The 20,142-nt window shown below is 42.4% G+C and overlaps 1 protein-coding gene across 1 annotated transcript in view; it reads right to left on the reverse strand.

Moving 5' to 3' along the window:
- Positions 1-19,891, reverse strand: part of BMPR1B (bone morphogenetic protein receptor type 1B) — a gene marked incomplete at its 3' end in the record, with an annotated part of 30,680 nt that extends 10,789 nt beyond the window's left edge. Inside the window, exons 1-5 of the mRNA XM_081999018.1 lie at positions 19,410-19,891; positions 10,039-10,141; positions 8,958-9,060; positions 2,755-2,851; positions 1,812-1,950 (exon numbers count right to left, since the gene is read on the reverse strand). Coding sequence (XP_081855144.1) covers positions 1,812-1,950; positions 2,755-2,851; positions 8,958-9,060; positions 10,039-10,141; positions 19,410-19,552 — 585 coding nt within the window. The 5' untranslated portion in view covers positions 19,553-19,891. The remainder of the gene's footprint in view (positions 1-1,811; positions 1,951-2,754; positions 2,852-8,957; positions 9,061-10,038; positions 10,142-19,409) is intronic.
- Between the last annotated feature and the right edge of the window lie 251 nt (positions 19,892-20,142).

Here is a 20,142-nt window from a genome sequence, read left to right on the forward strand (position 1 = left end):
AGAGAGGAGGACTAGCAGAAGACAGGATGGTTTCTGCTTCACCGAGCACCGGCACAGCTCTGAGAGCTACTGAGCAACGACCCAGTTGGGATGCCACCTCGGCCATTACAGCAGTTAATTAATGGAAGTTAGTTTGTCTCTCCATTGCAAGAGTAGACCTGGGGACATCAGTAAGACTGTAGATCCCACCTTCAGCCAGCTCACTGGGACAGAGGAAGGCATAAAGCACAAGCGGTCACAACCAGTGTTGCTCCAGCTTTTTTGTCTCAAGGGCATCCTGGGATGAAGTATTGAACCACGCGCTGTTATGAGATGCCCCAGGGCACCTGCTACCCATGTGGGCTGCTGGAAACACATCCTCTCAGAAAAGAACCACCAAGTTCCTTGTGTTTCCTCTAAATTATTGTATTATTTCTGTCACTGTAACAGGTAGGAGCACCAAGCGCAGACCAAGACCTTGATGTGGCAGGTATCATACAAAAAACCAAAGCAAAAAAGCAAGAACCGCTCACAATTAAATCAGTTGGAAGTACTCATTAGGAACTGTCCTAAGCATGATCCCTCCCTCTCCATGGCTGCTAGCGGGACACTGGTATGGGATATGACAGAGCTTTCTTAAATCCTAGACATAAATGATGGAGTTTGTCTCAACAGAGAAAAATGACTGCGTGCTTTCCATGCTCAGCACCAGTCACAGCACCTGCTTAGCAGCTTGGATTTTTTCCTCAGTAGCTATGTTAATTGCCAGAAAATTGGATTTTTAAAAAAATCAGCACTTTATTTAAATGGGATGCTAAGCACTTACTCCTGCCAGAACAAATGGAGTTTAGTCAGATTTTCGCCTACCACTCAGCATGTTGCTTCATTTTAAGGAATTATAAAACTTCCCATTTTATTTCTTCTTTAGGGTGTAGAAAAAAGATGTGTTGGCAAAAAACAGATAGATAGTCTGCAGTACTTGGAAACTGGACAACATTACAGTAATAGGATCATTACAAACTAATAGGTTTGGGAGACAGAAGGGACATATCATCTCTGAAAAAAGAAAAATAAATCTAATCCATTTTCCCAGAGGCGGTATTTTAAATAAGCAACCTGACTTTGTTTCAGTACTAAAAAGCAACGATGACTCCCAGAAACAAATTCCCCTAGCGAACAGAACTGTTTTGCCACAGAAGGTGAAACTTCTGCCTTTTCAGCAGGTGAGCTCACGGGGCTCAGTCATCCTGGAGTCAGTTCAGAAATAATCACAAACTCCATCCCTGTATGCCTTTCACCTTTGAGATTGCCACGCTACAAGGAAAAATAACTCTCTCTTGACTTCTGAATGCAAAGTGAGGTCTACACATACAAAGGTTCCAGGTTTGATGAATTACAGTTCCCTTTACATAAAGATGACATGTCAGTGTTTGAAACGCTATTGTGTGTTGCACACAAAAGACAAGAAAATAAAGAGCAGACGCTGTCCTGTACACTGGGGTAAATCCTGATGAATTTCTCTGAGCTCTATTAGCCTGTACGTACCCTATGGTATGTAAAATAAGAAATGAGTTGAGGTAAAAAAAACTCAACAAACCACAAATAACAAAAAATAAGCTTTTTTTGGCTTAGTCTACATGAAAAAAAGTCTCCTGCTTCTAAAGCGGCTGTTCTCCAGATGAAATCCTTGCCACTTCTGGGAGAAAAAAAAAAGAACAACCTAAAACAACAACTGAGGACACATACATATAATGTATTGCGCCTTATTTTGTCTTCTCCCTCTACTCATTTTTGCCTTTTCTACTTGCATTAAAAAAATATTGCTTCCTTACCAGGAGAGGGAGCCCGGAGCCGCTGCCTGAGCTCTGGGACTGCTCAATCAAATCCTTCAGGGACTCTCCAGGGGGGATGTAGGTCTCGTCCTGCTCCAGCCCGATGCTGTAGCGGGGCCTCGTCTCTTGGCGTTTGTATCTGGCCGTTTTACATGAAAGTGAAATTAGCTTTGAAGACAATGAACACATGTGCAATGAATAATGCACATCGTCCTTCATGTTTGCTTCCTTCATAGACTCACAGCCTCCTCTGCTTCCCCGAGCAACGTGCTGGACTCACTGCCCAACGTTTTCTATTTTATTTTTGGCAACTGTTTTCAGCATCAAAACTCTAAGTATAAAACTCAAAGACTGTGCAATTGGGTGTAAGTTTGCAAAGCAAGCAAATGCTTTTCTTTCAGAAACTTAAGTATGTTTAAAACACTGACCAAGTAAATACCCAGTCTTATTTCACTGACTGAAGAGGGTCTTTTAGGAGACAGAGGAGGTAAGGTCATGAGATCTGGGACTATTTAAAAAACATGACAAATTTTTTAAACATAATGTATGTCGATTATGATAACATTCTAGACATATTTACTTGCATTCCTGTATCCCTCTCTTTTTTATGATCAGTTCTTCACCACATAAACACATTTAGACGCCTTCGGTTCATTTACCCTATATAAAATCTGCCCTGTGGCTTTCTTAGACTCAGTAAACAATAATCTGTGCTTCTACCAGAATGTTTTTAGGGTGTTGGGCAAAAAATGCTACATGAAATACATGACAGAGGTATACCTGTGACTAGCATGAATAAAATACACATTTTTCCTCATCATACAATTACAGTTTCTCATTGCTTTTCCTTAAGGTCCGCTTCAATTTTTTCAAATTCCAAAGTCTGTAAGAAGATGAATGTTGGGAGGAACATTAACAAGCCGGTAAAGCACTCCTTACTTACCTGAAGTAGCAGAATATGATGATAAGCACCAGGAGTATACTGCAAACAGTCACTGAGATCAGCAGGGCCTTATGGTGAATGTTTCCTTCAGCAAAGTCTGGGGTTAAAAAAAAAGGAAGTTGGAAAATTTGGAAAGGGAGGTGGTGCAAAGTCAGCACCAACAGACACCTTGAAAGGTGCAGTGAGCACAAGTTCGTTTCCTTTCTTTTCGACTGAAAGATACTCCAGGATCGCACAGGCATTTTGTGCGCTTCCTCTGACTCTCACTGATCAGGGTAGAACCGGCACCTCCAAAAGCCTCACTCAGGCAAAATATTGTCTTGATTTGCAATTCCCTGTATGGATCTGAATGCAAAATCAATTAAGACCCATAGCTCTGCGTCTTAACCTAAGTGATCAGCCAGGATGAACAAAAATTACTGCCTCTGTCTTAAATCACTCTTATTAAGTAGCATCCTATTGGGCAGTTAATATAAAAAAAATTAATAATTGCATTTATCCTAGGAGGGAAGACACAGCAGACCATCCAACCTCCAAGAAGGCAGGCCACCAGAGGCCTTGAAAGTATATTTCCATCACTGCAGAATAATCCATCTCTTGGAGCCTGTTTTAAACACCTGAGCAGTTTTCTCCTCCATTCGCATCCCTTTGTGCCAGCAAGTCCTTCCTATGCTGGTGGGCAAAACCATCCTTCCAGCAGCTATTCTGCAAAACACTTTGAAAATGAAGTGTGCCAAATAATAAAACGCCATTATGTAAAAACTATTAAAATGTTTCCGTTAGTCTTTACAGGGGAGACTCATATTCTCCTTTAAAGCATACCATTCATCTCCAAATTTGTATTCTCAACTCATGCAAGCGAGTCTGGCCTTCACGCACGCTCGCCTGCTGAAGAACAAAGGAACCAAGGCCTACTCTTCTTTAACCTCTCCCACCCCCCCCGAAGTCTCAACATTTGGGTATTTCAGCATGCAGACACGCACACCGCCCTCCCAAAACTTGCTGTCTGGTATAACGCAAACGAGGACTATGCTTCTGAAGCTCTCCCAGCCTCGCTGTCTTGCATCTTCGACGCTAATGCCGAACAGGTCGTAAAATCCAGGGAATCTATCCTTACCGACTCACGCTGCAAGGGCACTATTACGTTTCAGATTTACAAGGGTAATAAGACAAGGAGGTTCCTAAGGGACTCTAGGTTTACTGTCAGGCTCTTTTATTTTAAAGGTCTAGTTTCTCCTTCTGTTTTTGCCCCCAAACTATTTCTTTCCTTCCCCTTTCCACTACAAACGGAGATTACCTACTAACACACCTTTTGATCACACTGGTCATGTTCTAGCCTGCCATTACTGCTCTGGGAGCATTAACAACGTAAACATTTGAGACACAGCGGATGCCTTTGAAAGGGGACACTGACACGATGTCTATCAGGAAAACACCGGAGCCCACCATCCTCCCGGCCGCAGCAGGTTTCTACCTTGGCTGCGAGCCGAAACCGAGCGCCCGCTGGGGAAGCCAGACCTCCCTCGCAAAGGCGGTGGCTGCTCGGCAGGGCGAAGGGCTCTCGCTCACGCTTTGTGAGCGGCCTGTGTCGGCCAGCCGCCTCCCCCCAAAACGCACGGTTTGTAACAGCTTAAGAAGTCGCAGCCCGTCGGCTGAGGGGAGGATACACAGCGCACGCAGGCCAGGCGGTGGGATTCCTACGCTTGGGAGAAACCTGGGTATCTGCTCGCAGAAAGGGTCTTCCCGCCTCAGAGAACACGCCATGACGGCAGTTGGGCTTTTGCGCTTAAAGGTGATGAAGGCTGATGTCAGACACAGAGGGAGCAATTCAGATCTTGCTCATACTTGCGTACGCTAGACTTTAAAGCCGTGGAAGTCCGTGCGTTTACGCAGACAGAAAGAGTTGCACTACCAGAACTTGCAACGCACCCATACTGCCTGTGTGTGTCCAAGTATATACATTCGGGAGAGGGATGATAAAGATGCTTTTCAAGCGTCAAGGAAGATGCTCTTTTCAAGATAAATCCTGAATCAAACTCCCATCATTTTTACGGTTTAAATGATCCAAACCCTGTGCTCCATGTTTCTAATGGGCTTCTCCCCTTCGGAAAAGTAAATATACACAGTTTGATTTTCCCAGAGGGCAGAAGGCATTTTGGAAGTGCCGTGTAGCTCTTAAACAAACGTCAGGCAAGAATTTTTGGTACCCGAATGCAGTTATGTGAAGCAAGTGCAAGGAAAGCATGCAAGACATGAAGGAACGTGTCTCGATCTCCGTGCTGGGAGCGGCCGATGCAGACTGCAGCAGCAGCGATGCTTACACCCCTGCAGTAGGTGATGTCCCCCATGCTGATGAAGTCAGCTAACGTAGCTTTAGTAGTAGCCCTCTACGCCCAGCATGGACATACGACTGGCTCTCACAGGAGAGGAGAATAACTTCCATATGTCTTATGTTTACTTGGCTACGTATGATGAGAGGCAATATGGACGGTAAGTGAGCTATTGTCTCACCTTTCAAATACTTCCTGCATTTTCAAAGCATTTTGGCAGAATTTCATTTGCTTGCTCGCTTGAGAACTTCATAAACCTGCTGGCACACGGACAACACAAGATTAAAAGCACGCCTCTATTCTTATACCAGCAACGCCTGTTTGTTCTGCTGAACTGAGCCAGGATGGTGCTGCTGGAGACCACCTCTTCTCTCCTCCCACAGCCTGTGCTGTTCCCCACAGAAGAGCAGGACAAACCTCGCCTTCCCTGCACCATTTTCGGCACCTCCTTGGCCAGGTGGAGGGATGGGGCAGCTCAGCTGTCAGTCCGCTTAATCACTGGCTCGTGGGCTTCATGGCGGAGATCACGGTGGGCACCACTCGGTGCTCATTTGCATGATGGAGATACTCTGTCCTGTAGAAGTCCAGCGCTGCGCTTTTTCATGTTCTGTTACTTGGCAACTGCAACATGCCAAGCAGCGGGGTTAGGAGAATAAGCAGTAGCTTCCATGGAGGCAGCCGTGAGCAACTACCAGGAGCGTGGTGCGGGGAGCGCCGAACAAACACACGGTAGGTTTGGGAAGCTTCTTCACGTACCTTGGCCGGCTGATAATAGCGAAGCCCCGCAAACGGCACGTTAACAGCTTTACGTCGTACGAAAACAGTAGTGCGTGCTGGCGTCGGTGGCGAGCAGCACAGAAAGGGAGAGATGGCAACAAAAGGATGGTCTTTGGTGATACCAAGCTGCCTCAGTTGTTTTCCCGTGATTTCCCCCTCCTCCAGCACTCACTCCCTTCACTCTGCCATCTGCAGGACTGTGCTGAGGAGCACATTGAAAATGCCACCCAGCAGGTTTAAGGGAGAAGTCAGCATATCAAAGGGAGAGGAGGTCCTCCTCCCTCCCCAGGTCCCTCCAGTTCACAGTGTTACGGTTATCCAAGTAAAAACTGCAGTGAAATCTGAGGCGTGGAGACTGTGTGCACACATCAAACCCCATCGTTCCTCCAATCATTCCCTTGCCCATTCATCACTAGCTCTACAGGCAGGGAGCCAGACACGGTGGCACCACCACTTCTGCTTATATAGGCTCTAAATCAGTAAAGATATATTTCTCCTTTCGACTGGTCTCAGCCTGCGCTTTCGCCAGGATTTCCAGGAATATCTTTTATTGTTTAAAGCAGAGGTGTCGTATCAGACCCAGTTATGACTCTCATTTCCTTAATAAGACAGATGTACAGCTGGGACGAGGACTTCATGGTTTCTCTGGGGTATTTTAACCTGCTAGTTCTCATACCGAGACGAGCTCAAAACTTAGGCTTAGCTGTTGTTTCTTCCATCTTGCTTCACAAGCCTTGCTTTGGCCAGTGTTAATTCTTCTAGCTCCTGCTTTCATGTATGTGGTCCTCCTTTCTTTTCATGGCAGGCACTTTCCAGCACATGCCAGGTCTGGAGAAGCACTTTGAGAACACAAGTCGCTCGCCTTTGTAGATGTTACCTTGGTGCATAGGTTAATTTGCAGTTTGACAACCTCTGACCTGCAGCTGGATGCTCTCCCTATACTCTGTTTCCCATGAGATATGACCTTGGACGCAAGTTCATCAGAAGCCAAATTTCTGTTTGTTCTTTAAATGCTGAGGAACATACATATTTTTCATGGAATCCTGGAGGTCAGAAGGTTGTTCCTAGAAGTTTGGTTTTAAGTTCATTTTCTCTTTCTTTGTACTTATAGTTTATGTTAAATTTGATACACAATTCTGACAGTACTCAGTCAATCACAGCCTAATCTGTGTCCAATAGAAACAATGATCACAGCCATAGTGCTGGGCACTGGCAGTAGCCTGTGTATTTGCACCTGGTTGCAGTGACAATCTACAGTTCAAACTACGGCTTTTCTCTGAGCTTTCATACTAGGATCCAGCAACAACAAATTAAAACAGGCCTGGCACCAACAATGACATATTTACTTAAGGCTTTAATAAAGGTGCTGACTTCAGCCCTGGCCAGCCACATTTAATGAAGCAGGTCCTGAAATGTCTTTCCACAATATGCTATCAGGATACTGGTAGTGCGAGAGTTTATTTCAAACAAAACACTTCAGAATATGTTGAGTGAATACGTTGCCTTTTGTTTGTCATGCTAAAGTAGACAACTTTGCAACACAAGAGCAGCTCGAATCCTGTTCTAGCTCTATGAAATTTTTCTTTCAACAAATATTCTCTCTGCTATTTAATGGGTCTGCCACCATGGTGTCCAAGTGATGCTTTATTTACTCCATATACACACAAAGCAAAACCAACATTGATCCAAACAACTTCTGCCACTACCAAAAGCTTGTTGTATTGCTTTCTGTATAAGCAGCAGATAGTATTTCCAAATAACTAAAATCTTAATAAGGCAGATGTCTAGTGTTAGGCATTGGTTCAGTATTTTTAAGTAGTTTTAATGTAGAATAAACTCAGTCAGCAGCAAGTAGAAATCATGACAGCGTTTTCCAAACTGAAATTATATTTATTGATATACTAAGTAAGTGTGAACAAATATTGACTTCCTTTTGGAGCTTCTCTCTCAGTCCAAAAAACTTTTTAAAATGAAAAAACCAACAGAGTATGTTGGAAGTCAGAATTTTATGAGGTTTCACTGACTTAATGGCTTGCTAGTAAACAGTGAAATATTTACAGACTACTCTCCATAGGCCCAATTCCGCAGCCCATCTGTGCAGGATTTCATAGGCATGAAGGGAACAGCTTACATGAGTGAAGGCTTTTTCTGAGCATGCATTCGTGTAAGTATCTGCTGTTTGCATAATTAAGAGTGCCTCTGCACACTGATCTGGATTTTCAATTCAGAACACCACAATTACAAATTATCCTGCAACCTTCAACTGACTCTCACTGATTAAACCCCATGCTCACCACCACAAATCTTGGCCATTGCTGCCAACGCCAAGAGTTTATCATGGATGAGTTTACACTTAGGAACATGTATTCTGCAACATCCAGCCAAAATAGTTTTACCAACTTTCAGAAAGTGATGTTTAAAGAAACAAATAAAAAAGCTAAAACCTTGCCCCAGAACCTACTAAGTTAATATATGTCCATTCGTTCTCAAATAACAAATAAAAAAAAATAAATCAGTGCAGGAGTTCTTACTCTATGTTCTATTTTCAGCTACATTTTTCAAGCAGAAAATCTGCTTTAGTGACTGTCCTAGTGCTGGATTATCAGGTCTTTTAAATAAGAAAAGCTTAATGGACTTCAGTCAGCTCAAACTGACTGATTAACCACTGGAGACCTGGTCTCAGATGTGTATGGAGTTACGAACAGCACGTCGCAGGGACTAGAAAGAGGATTCAATTTTATTATCAGGCTAAAAACATACACAGCAAGAGGCATCCTCTGCCACGACTAACCCGAGTCTTTGGGATGACCACCGGTAGCCAGCAGGTCTGTGCTAGGACAATACTGTGTGACTCTCACGCATCTGGTGCTCACTGCATGTATGCAACAGGACTAAGGGCAAGTATCGGCAACCGCGGGTCAAGGCACCGCTCCCCACACGACTTGTAGGAATTCAGTGATACTGTTTAATGCAGTTTATCTCTCTAATCACATGCAGTTAGAGGGGGGTGCTTTAGTTTTGGCTTTGTTTCTTCCTAAGGTACAAAGAGCAACAGCAGGAAAAGATCAGTTTGGGACTGGATTTACTTTCCCTTACCTCGATTTTTCAGTGGCGGCAGCGTAGGGTGAAGGTGTTTGTTACAGTAATCTTGGCCTGTGCAACATTCAATAGATCTTCTTTGGTGTGGAATAGGAGTGTCCTGCGACAAACAATTTGGTAGAAAGCAAAGTAATTATCTGTGTTGTAAATATACACCGTCATTCTGGCACTTGAGGGAAAGACGTGCTTGTTAGCTGGACTGCAGTCTATTACAGATTTCTAGGATGTGTGGAGTAAGGACTTCTGCCACCAAGAGTATCCCGCAATACTTCATATAGATAATTAAGAGATTAATTCACCCCCTAGTGCATTTCTATTGGTGCCCTAGTGCTGCAGAGGGGACTGATTGACTCTAATCGTGCAAGACAGAAGCGTGAAAGTCACATATGTCCATCAGTTAGCTTACGTTACAAAAATAAGTTAATGTGGGCATTCAAAACAGTTTAGTCAGAATAATACAGGAATTGCTGTGTGGACTAATTTAGCTGCTGCTTCTGCTCTCATGGGAAGCTGGGTAAAATACCTTCCATGGACCTTGATGGTTAGACTGTGTCTGTACTCATGTAAAATCATTTAAGTTTAACATTAGGAAAGGCAAACACTTTAGAGCCACCTTACTTCATTGCCCATACCCCTTCCATTCCTGCAGTGAGATTTGCTCTCCATCAGGTGATCACTGTACTTGAAGGAATTTCTGGCACCAGAAATCCAAAACCAAAGTGCAACTGCAGGTAAGACATAAAGCTTGCTGCAACCCATCAAATAACATCCTAACTAACTTTAGCTACTATGGAGACTTCAGAAATTGGACTGCATTTCTCGAAATTCAAACCTCCTCTGAGCGGAAGCGTTACTAGTAACAGCAGTGCCAAACCCAAAAACTTAAGTTATTATTAGGAGCAGCTATAATATCACCATTCGGGGATATAAACACACTTCCCTCAGCAATCAATGCGGAGCAACTACCTGCCAAATGAACAGAAGTGAAAAACATGGACATAGTCATGTCTGTTGACTGCACTTCAGTTGAAAGCCATCAAAAAGCCAAGCAATGCTCTGGCAGCAAATGCTTTCTTACCCGACACTGGAAGTCCGAGCCCTCTAATCCAAGACATCCCTTGGTGACTAAATGTCCACCGGACTCATCTTCTTCTATTATGGTGAAGCAGTAGCCATCAGTACTGAGAATTGGAAAGAATGAATCAGGAGAAGGCTCTGAAGTGAAAAAAGTGCTGCTGAATATAGTGCTCTTAAATATTGCTCATAGCTCATTGCAAGGCAAATCTGCCATTAACGAATCGACGTGCTAAGGCCAGGCTAGAAGGCTCAGGCAACCACCCAACAGCCAACAGTGCTGCAGACCAGCTCTCGCAGACACAAAGGAGGCTCTGCCTGGGAGTTGATGTGCTTACTTTTCCAACATTTCACAACTGTAAACCCTACTAACAGACATCTCAATTCCCTGCCTACGGTCATTAGTGTATTAAGACTTTGGAGAGCTATATAAATGCAAGCATCAACGCTACAGCAGGTCTGCCTTGTGCATGAGATCAAGGCATGGATATTTGCACCATGGTGGAGACCTGAAGAAAGAAATCTTTTTGAGATACTAAATGAAAAATATTATTAAGAGTGATTTGTGATTCCTGTTTTAACCATATTACAAACGGCAACGTTCTTGCGTATGAGTCCTTGAGTTATCATCAACACTCTTCATAACTGTTTACTTGGGTTATAAGCCTAAAGTGACCCATAATGCTTCCATTTACAAGAATGTGCACCAGGGAGGACAAGTATACTAACAGATGGCTAGATGGTGCTGGTGATAAATGTTCTTCCTCAATGAAGGTCAAATGCCTGAATGCTATGGAAAGAGGGGGAAGAGGGCACGAAAAGGGTGCCTGCATTTTACTCAGACTGCTGTACATTAACTTCTCAGCGCTCTGAGGGAGATATATAATGTGTGTAAGAAACTCAAACTGATTTGCAGGAAGAAGGTCCAAAAATAAAGAAAAACCTCTTAAATATAAGACATTTAAGTCACATAAAAATAAAATATTCTGTTATTTCCCCAGGAAAATAGCATTGGTTATTACGTGCAATGAGTATTTTTCAGAAGAGAAGAAACAAACTCAGTTAAAACAAGGAAACAAAAAAGAAAAAAGGATTAAAAAATTTAAAAGCTGCAAAATTTCAGATGATTTGCTCCTTACTTGAATGAAAGGAGAGTCTAACAGAGCAACAACAGCAAAGGCAATGAAGATGCAGGAAACAAGAGGCACAGTTACACATGTAAGAGATAAACACAATTTGTAAGTATTAGCTACAGGAGAGAGAGATGCTGGATAGGATCATGTCAAACATTTGCTGTGGCATATTTTTATATTAGTGGTGCAGGGTCTAGCTACAGTAAGCTTATTACTTCAAATAATAATCTATCACAGGTTATTGACTTCTGGATTCAAAAAGTAACCAGTTGCACATTACAAATGACTTTCTCGGGGAAGCGAGCGATGACTTCTACCCCTTTTTGACATTGTGCATACGAGTAAGAAGGCAAAGGAGACAGCAACCCTTCTGGGCAGCAACCACCTTGATTTCATTGCTTAAGCTTAAAAGATAGGGACAATAGGATTGCCAAGAAGAGAGACTGTAAGGAATCCATTAGAGTAGAATATTAGATTAGATTTTATTTGTTTGCATGGTGCCTTTTATTCAAAGTAATGAGTAAGTTTAACCCAGGGGACAGAGCAACAAAACAATAAATCGCAATCAAGCGAAACACAAAAATGAACTCCACAGCTAACAGTCCCCAGCAAAAAAACAAAAGGCTCAGTTCACCAAGGAAAGCGGGGGAAGGAAAAGTCAAATTGTTTGCAAAAGGAAAAAAAGAATCAGGACAGTGATCGATTTAATTTCTTTTTTTTTTTTTCTGACTTGCCATGGGACCCCGATTCTTAGCTTATTTCTGAAAATTAAATTCAGGCTCCTCAAGCACTTTAGTCCCTCTGAAAATTTTACTCCAAATTTAAAGAGGCAAACAAAACTAGAACGAGATAGAGCAAAACGGAAAAGTTATAATGCTCCAACAATAAGGATACATCATGTTCTTTACAGACAACATAGAGTAATGAAGGAAAAGTGCAACACAATTAAAAATAGCAATGCTGAGCAGCATAAACGTTGGGAAAATAAAAGTTTTCATGCAGTGTAAAAATTCATTATCAGATTGAAAATTTCTCAGGTGTTTGGGTGAGAGGTAGAAGGGACTCTTCTGAACAGAAAGAACTATCTCTTACCTGCTTCCCCCCTCCCACCCCCAACCTCTTCTGGTTCACAGGATGTCAGATGGACCACACACTGCAAGTAAAGGGCAGGGCATACGCCTGCTGTTTTATTGATTACCCTGCCTATGGTAGAAATGAAACTGTTCTTACTACTATAACAAGTCAGAAACAAGTCAGATAAGCCTGCGTCATATCCAATTTTATGTTTGTTTTGGTGACTGCACAAATAGAAACATGTACATCGCTGACACATGCAAAGCAATATGACAAACCTATTCTTCATTTTCTAGCAAAGATTTTTAATATAGAATTATTATTTTCTATACTCTAATCTGAATTCTGCGTAATTTGATTCTGCGAATGGTGTGTAAAGAAGGAACTCAACCTGGTGTTACTGAATACATCTGGGTACACATTCACTAACCTCCTCCACTAAAGCATCATCTTATTAAGAGTATGGTGCAGGAGAGCGATTAAACGTATTTTGGATGTGATCTCTAACAAATATAGATTTGGTATGTCACATATTTGCCAAGAGTGAATTTTTACAGCCAAGTCAAATGCCAGGAAAAGAGAGGGAGTTAACAGCGGAAACACTGACAGACACTGATGTAGAAGGTGCTCCTACAATTATAGATTACCAGAAAGAAAGAGGTGATCTTAACTGAGACCTTTACTAAATGTCAGAAGAGAGGAAGAGAGGCCAACAGCTCTGCAGCTGCTCACACAGATGTCCTCAACTGGCCAATAGCCATTTCTCACAGAAGATGTGATACCTCAGCTACCAAAACTCAACTGCTCAAGATTTCCTGTCCCGCTCTGCGTGTGTGTGACGCAGCCAGGGATGGCAATGTGTAACTTGGAAAAGCAATGTCTTTCCCTCGTTCAGTGCCTATCACAAACAGATGGGTTAAATAACTTGATGAAAAGATTCCTCATCATTAATTTTATGTGCAACTGAGTCCATATGAGTATTATTTTTTTTGTCCACTCCTCCTCTTTATGTTCCTGGTTTTGATATCAGAAAGAGCTACAGCATCTTTTTTATTTCCATCCTAATCAACATGACAAGTTTCTGCACTGCTTTTTAAAAAGTATCAAAAAAATGTTAGACTGTGTTACATACAGAAACTGGCAAGTCCATATTCTTCTGTAAAGACTGGCTAAAAATACTCTAATCCGAAAATTGGCTGACTCCCAATTTGCATCTAATTCACGTATTTTGTCACATCCTTCACATAACGAAGATGATGAAGGCCAAATTTAGCAAAACACTGTCTTTGGACGCCATCCATAAAACAAAGAGCCTGTAAATGTGTTCAACACAGGCTAATTTTTCTGAAAAAATAATATAGTTAGTGGCTGTGCATCAGGGAAGTAACATGAAACCAAGTGAGAAGAACATTACACAGTTTTGAGCCAGATGCACCTTCAGATGTTTGCACAGCTTCTCTGAAGGCAAGGAGAGACATACAGATGTAACAAAGCAAAGAAGCTGGCTCACAGCGGGCCACAGTTTTTGGCCACACTAGTCTCCGAGATAGTGATGCTAGTCCTACCATGCATACTCTGCCGTGTACGGTACCTTTTGGCTCTCTGGGTGCTTAACGATGACCCTACACACAGAGAGAAAGGAAGGTACCCAACGCATCCTAGCAGACCATCTTTTCATATATCATATATAGGTCTACCAGTCAGTATTTTCTCTATGCTACCTGCCCATACTATTCTCCCAGGACTGAGACATGACCTTGCCCACCAAACATGTCTTGCATTATTCCACTAAACCACAAATCAGATCAAACTGTTCTCCCTGACACCTGGGGTCACAATGCAGAAAACAAGCCATTATGCCATTTGTGAGGGAGAGCCCTAGAAATTGTCCAGGTTTCATGCTGAGTATATGAGATTTGACAGGTCTGTGGATGTGATTGATAGCACAACTTGGGGTATGGCAACAGCATCAAGCATGGGCACCTCTGCGTTTTCACCGGGGCTCTCTAGCACCTTTCACTTACGCGCAAAATCCGTCTCAGTAGATGTGAGAACTATCAAGAAGGAAATAGTAAAAATAAAGGTACTCATCTTCCTCTTTTCCTTTTCCCTTTTTCTTTTATTCTTTTGTTTGTCTCCAAAATTTAAACACAGACCAAATGTTTTCTTTTATTTGACCTTAAGTTTACACTGCAGTTGAATTTGTATGATGTAGCTTCTTCTTTAATGTTAGGACAGACTTAACATGGGTATTTGCTGGCTTGGAATTTTTTTTGGTATCAATTCAGTACACAAGGGAAGTCTTGGGTATTCCAGCACTTTCTGCAAAGTAACACTAAAGTACTCCCACACACTAAAAAACTCTCTAAGAGTAATGCAACAGGTGTCAATGCAGGGAGACTGGACTTGCATTACTATTTAGATTAAGGTTTATATTAATTACCTAATGGGCAGGCCCTGAACAAAACTAAGAACAAGGTATTTCTGGGGCACAGTTGAAAAGCGTGGGAGGGGGACTTTGCATTTCAGTTTAAACACCTGGGACAAAGTCACCTGCTGAGCCACGTATGAGACATACGGCCCCGTCAGAGGGGGCAAGGAAAGACTGGAGCTTGCAAAAATTTGTCTCTCTTGACCTTTGGGTTTTTTGTTACAATCATCAAAGGGGGTTTAACTGCCTCCAGTTCAGTCCTGTATGAAGGATTACATTAAAAAGTAAAAATAAACATAAAAGAAATAGAAAGGTTAATTTGTAAGATCTCACTATAGTTCCTTTATCAGAAAATGTTCAACTTTACCCTAAAAATAAAAGTTGCTTAAAAGAAAAGTTGCCTGAACTCAGTGCTTTGGCCCACTGTTAAAAATCTTCTTCCACATACCAAATCACAAGGAAAATTCAATCCTGTCATCTGGGGAATGAAAAAAACATCACTCAAGTGAATTATCACCTCTGGTAATCCTGAAAAAACAGCTTAATTATTTTATTGCTTTAGATAACCAAAGCTACCTCAAGACACAGTTGGGCAGAAACACAATGACCAGTAGGCAACACATAAGAAATTAAACTCTATCAGCCCGATAGAGTTTAAAACTGCCAGCATTTATTTGTGAATGGAAAATAGAGTACAACAAGGCACCTAATCAGCCTCTGCCTTTACTGCAATCCCATTATAGTCAAAACCAATTAAATCTAACACTACTTTTTAAAATATGCAATTAATTATGATTAGACACAACTGCCCGTACATTCACTTTGTACACACAAAACTTGAAATGGAACAGTAAAACAAGGCCCTGATTGTGTTCAAAGCAGCTTTGAGCTTCTTTACTGAAAGCCTTTAGTGAATCGCATGGAGGCTGAGTAAGAATAAAGTTTCAACACGCGGCAGGTTAACACACCCTTTACAAGCAGTGGCTCACGAACCTTCTGCAAAGATCTTAATTGCCAGGGCCCTGAGCACACTAATGAGCTTCACTTGCCCAGAGTGGCCCCACCTGGGACACCCCCCCCCACCACCACACACACCCCCTGCCCAGGGGCTCTATTTAAGCTCAGGTCTGAGCATCAAACCCTCCTCTGAGTGATGCATGTCTCTAGCGCTGTCTCCTGCCTGGATCCAGACCACTACTAGCCATGTGAAGGGCCATCAAGGGAGCCATCTCTGCCCATTGTGCTCAGGCGCCCATGAGGGCAATGGGGCCCTGGTGGGTGAGGATACAGCCGGCCCTAGCATCACCCTCCGCTCCGGGCTTGTCCCCCTCCCACTGCTCCCTGACACTAACCCCCTCTCCACGAGATACCCTGTAATAGGTCTTCCAAAATTGTCGTGCTCATGGATTGCCCAATTTTTTCAAGCACACTCTAAGTACAGTTACTGCTTTTAAGCAATCTGCATTTTAAGCTGCAGTGTTACCCTTAGCTCCCTGAAGTCTTACTGGACTTAAGCTGCGGAAGTGTAAAGGAAAGGAAATTCTGTATTGGAACACAGCAGGCTGTTAGAGGATTTCATACAGATGTGGTTAAAGAATATTGACTTTTAAATGTCTAAAAATACAATTATGGAAAGGATTTCAAATGGCCGCCAGATGTCGTCATTTTTATATAAACGTTCAGACTACTGGTACTACAGGCAGGGTCTATACCGTAATAGATAAATACCTATGGTAGCAGACCAAAATCTTCAGGTGCGATGGCAGACTGGTTTTTATGAGACATTTTTAATGGTGATTGCAATAGGACTAGCTATTTTATTCTGAGAGTTTAAATTTAAACACAGCTGGAAACGCTTTCCCTTTGAACTTTCAGAGCCCCCCTGGCTCCTGGGCACACAAAAGGCTTCCCTGTTTTGGTGAAAGCCCTGGTAGGGACAGTGCCTGATGCTCTCCAGAGCCCAAGCCCTGGCTATGGATGTTCTCAGTGAATTTCCCGGGTGTCAGGGCTTTGCCAGGCCCTTGGGTGCCCCAGCATGTGCTGGCTCATCCCTGTGGGGCTGGCAGATCCAAGCTCTGCAGGTCCAAGCACAGTCCAAAGCTTAACAGACTGATACAGCTGATGAGAGGTTTGATTTTTTTTTTTTTAAATATAAAAGGGTTTTAATGGCTACATCTGAGGAAAGCAGATAATTAATGCAGTAAGATTTAATCTGGAGCAGTTCATTTATTCTTCAGACAAACACAGTGTGATCAATATAGCTTGAACTTCAATATGGGGAAAACTTCTTTACAGTGAGGCTCAGTGAGAATTCCTGAGTGCTTTAAAACTGTGCCAACACTTGTTTGGGCTAGGATGAAATATGAAAGTTACTGCCTGACTAGTAGAATCCTCCCAAAACACAGAGGAAACAAATAATCCCTGCTAAAGTGGTTGGTTTTGGTCAAATCTTTTTAAACCTGGTCCTAACCCACCCAGGTAACTGGAGACCTAATAACTACTATTTCCCAACAGTAGACTTTTATTCCGTAATTCCAGCTACGTAGTAGAGAATTTAAGAAGCCAGTGATTAGAGTAACAGTTAAGCAGCTGTAGAGAACATGGGGGGTGTTGCGTCCTTTGTACCTCACTGCAGCTCTCACACCAAGGCAGGAGGAGCCACAGCAATGATCACCATCCCAAAAAGGATTATTGCTGACAAGCCATGAAGGCAGGGTATTGAAGTTAATGTAATTTTTTTGGTTTATTACTCCAAACTCTCTAACAATTTTTCACTTACGCTGTTGCTCACTGGGTGAGTGGCAAGGTAGATACTGCTCAGGTGATGGCACATGATAGGAAAGAGGAGTAGCTCTAATGCAAGTCTTTTGACTGCTTCCATTTTTCTGGACAGAACAGTGATTAATATTTGATGGGTAAATTCCAGTTCCAATTATTTTGATGTTTAAATTGGAAAAAAATTTTTCACTCAATAGACCATTGAAGCCTGAAATGTGCAAAGATTATGAAGACAAAAGGGGTTATAATTTTGTGTTTTATTACCACCTAACCGCCTATCCTTGGGCATTAACACCTAAAAATGAGTTTGGTATTTGACACCGGAGGGAACAATGCACAAATCCATTTTAATAGGACATTTCCTCACAGTAACATTACAAATACTTAATGTCAGTGATGTCTATGAAGCAATGTGCAACAGCAGGCTGACCCAGCTGGGGTATAAAGCTTGTTCAATGGGTTCCTTAACATGGATCCCTTTGTGCTTCCTAATTCATGTATTTAAGTCATCTGAAACTTCCCTGTTACTGTGTGTGTGACTGCATGTGTGAAAGCAGCAGCTCTTGCTGGGCAGGAGCAGGAAACAGCTGATTCACACTGCAGGGGATCTGCAAATTGATATCAGAGTGGGGTTTTACAGCTCTTTAAACTGCCTGCCTTGTGAGAGCAGTTAGACCTAACTCCTGGCTAGAGCTTGGGTTTGAAGGAAGGTGATAGAAAGGGGAAATGGTATTTACAGCTGTCATCAAAACTTTGATAGACTTCAGTGTAAAACTGCAGGCTGGGCAGAATTGAGTCAGGCTACAAAACAACACTCAAAAATCCAACAAAGCAATCGATATCTTCAGCAACCTTAGGCTTTCCCCATCTATCTTTATCATGTGCTGCCTTGAAGAGCTGACACAATGTTGGACTGTCTCACCTCAAACAGCAGTGCATACCCAACTGATATGTCCCGCTGGGCTCACATTTGTGCCCTGCTTTGCTTTGATGCTTCTCACATTCCCACAGTTTCACTAGGCTATAGCTGATGGTGAATATCTCCAGTGTCCTACCTGCTCTAAGTAAGCAGAAAAGTTTAAACTCCTCCTCTGGAGAGCTCAGCCCTACTTTGCTGCAGCTAAAGCAAACTGTATGTGTACCTCAAGCCAAGACAGAAATGTTTGACCACTACCCTCATGTGAGAGAAACAGTATGTATCCATCGAGAGCTTCTTTTGGGTGGGGAAACAGCAGCTTGGTCCCACCACAGGTACCCCCAGTCACCTCTGCTGCTTCAGGCAGTATCAGTGCAACATTCACCAAGGCTGAGCCTTCCAGGCTACTGTGCACAGCTAGATGTGCCTCTCCGCCAGGGAGGCAGAAGGATCTGAAGAAGAATATTCCAACCCAAATGAAAAGGCTGTAGTACTGTAAACACAAAACCAAACGGAAGACTATAGCTAGTGTAAAAAAAACCTCAGCACTTGACCTCAAGAAAAAGATCACTTTCCTTTTAGCATGGAAGCAAGAAAAAAAACAAACCCAAAACTTTGAGACCTACAGAAGATAGCTCAGCTATTGCAAAGACACACCAAGAGCAGGGTTCTTATAAATGGTGTCCCACAGAGTGATCATAAACATCATATAAGCATTTACTGATGTTTTGATATAGCTCCATTAACTCTCTGATTAACTGCATGCACCCTTAAAAACAAACTCCTACCTTCAGAATATTTCCCCTGCAGTGAATTAATACAAGTATTATCTAAAATGGTAAAGATATAAACACCCTAACATAAAAATACAAATATGTTGCTGATATCGAGGTAAAAATTACCTCCGTTTTTTAGCCACAATGTATAAACAACTAATTTGCATATTATTGCTTAAATAAAACCTGAAACACTCAACTTGAAGCTGCTGAGCTACCACAAATAGGTTTTCCCATGTTTTACCACGAAATACATATCCCACAAACCTGCAGGTGCTGTTGACTGAGTCCTCAGGACAGTGGTGGTGGCACTGACAGGACAGCTTCTTCTGCGGAGGGGCAGGTGCTGTGCTCTCACCATCTTCTTTTCTGGTCTCCATGCTCAACTTGCCAGAACTTCGCAAGGGCATGTTGTCTAGAAAATTTGCTATATATATAGGGGGGAAAAAAAAAAAAACACAAAACCAGTTCTAGGCTGGATTGCAAGACTTGGAACAAAGGCCTTAAAGTATTTCTACTCATCAAAAATTGAGAAAGTTACTTGAGCTGGGTGTTTGCTACTGAGCAGTTTTCTGTAGAAGCCTCTGAAATGGTCACCATGTTTGAGGCTTAGTGGGCCTCTGTGGCATTAGATCAAAGGTGCTGACGTTCAAGGTCCGCTGCTGCCAAAGAGATGTTGTGCTTTTCAGATTGCAGAGTACAGCTTTTTTTCCTATTGCATTACGTAGGTCAAATGCTTGGTTTCACCTTTGTGCTTTCTTTGTCTCTATACTTGGCACATATCTACACCTACTGAACCCCATAAAAATGAGCAGGATCTATGGTACTCCAGACAGAGCAGAACATGGGCATACAATTTAACCAATATTTAAAAGAAAGTTATGCTCTTTCAAGTTCAACAGCACTTTCTGTCACTGAATTGTGTAAGTGCTACTTGGAAAACAAGGAAGAGTAGTTAATTTCTATTAAAAAAAGAATCTATAAGCAAAGTAAAAGGCAA

This window comes from Phaethon aethereus, assembly GCF_964289735.1.
Source record: "Phaethon aethereus genome assembly, chromosome: 4".
NCBI classification, from domain to species: domain Eukaryota; kingdom Metazoa; phylum Chordata; class Aves; order Phaethontiformes; family Phaethontidae; genus Phaethon; species Phaethon aethereus.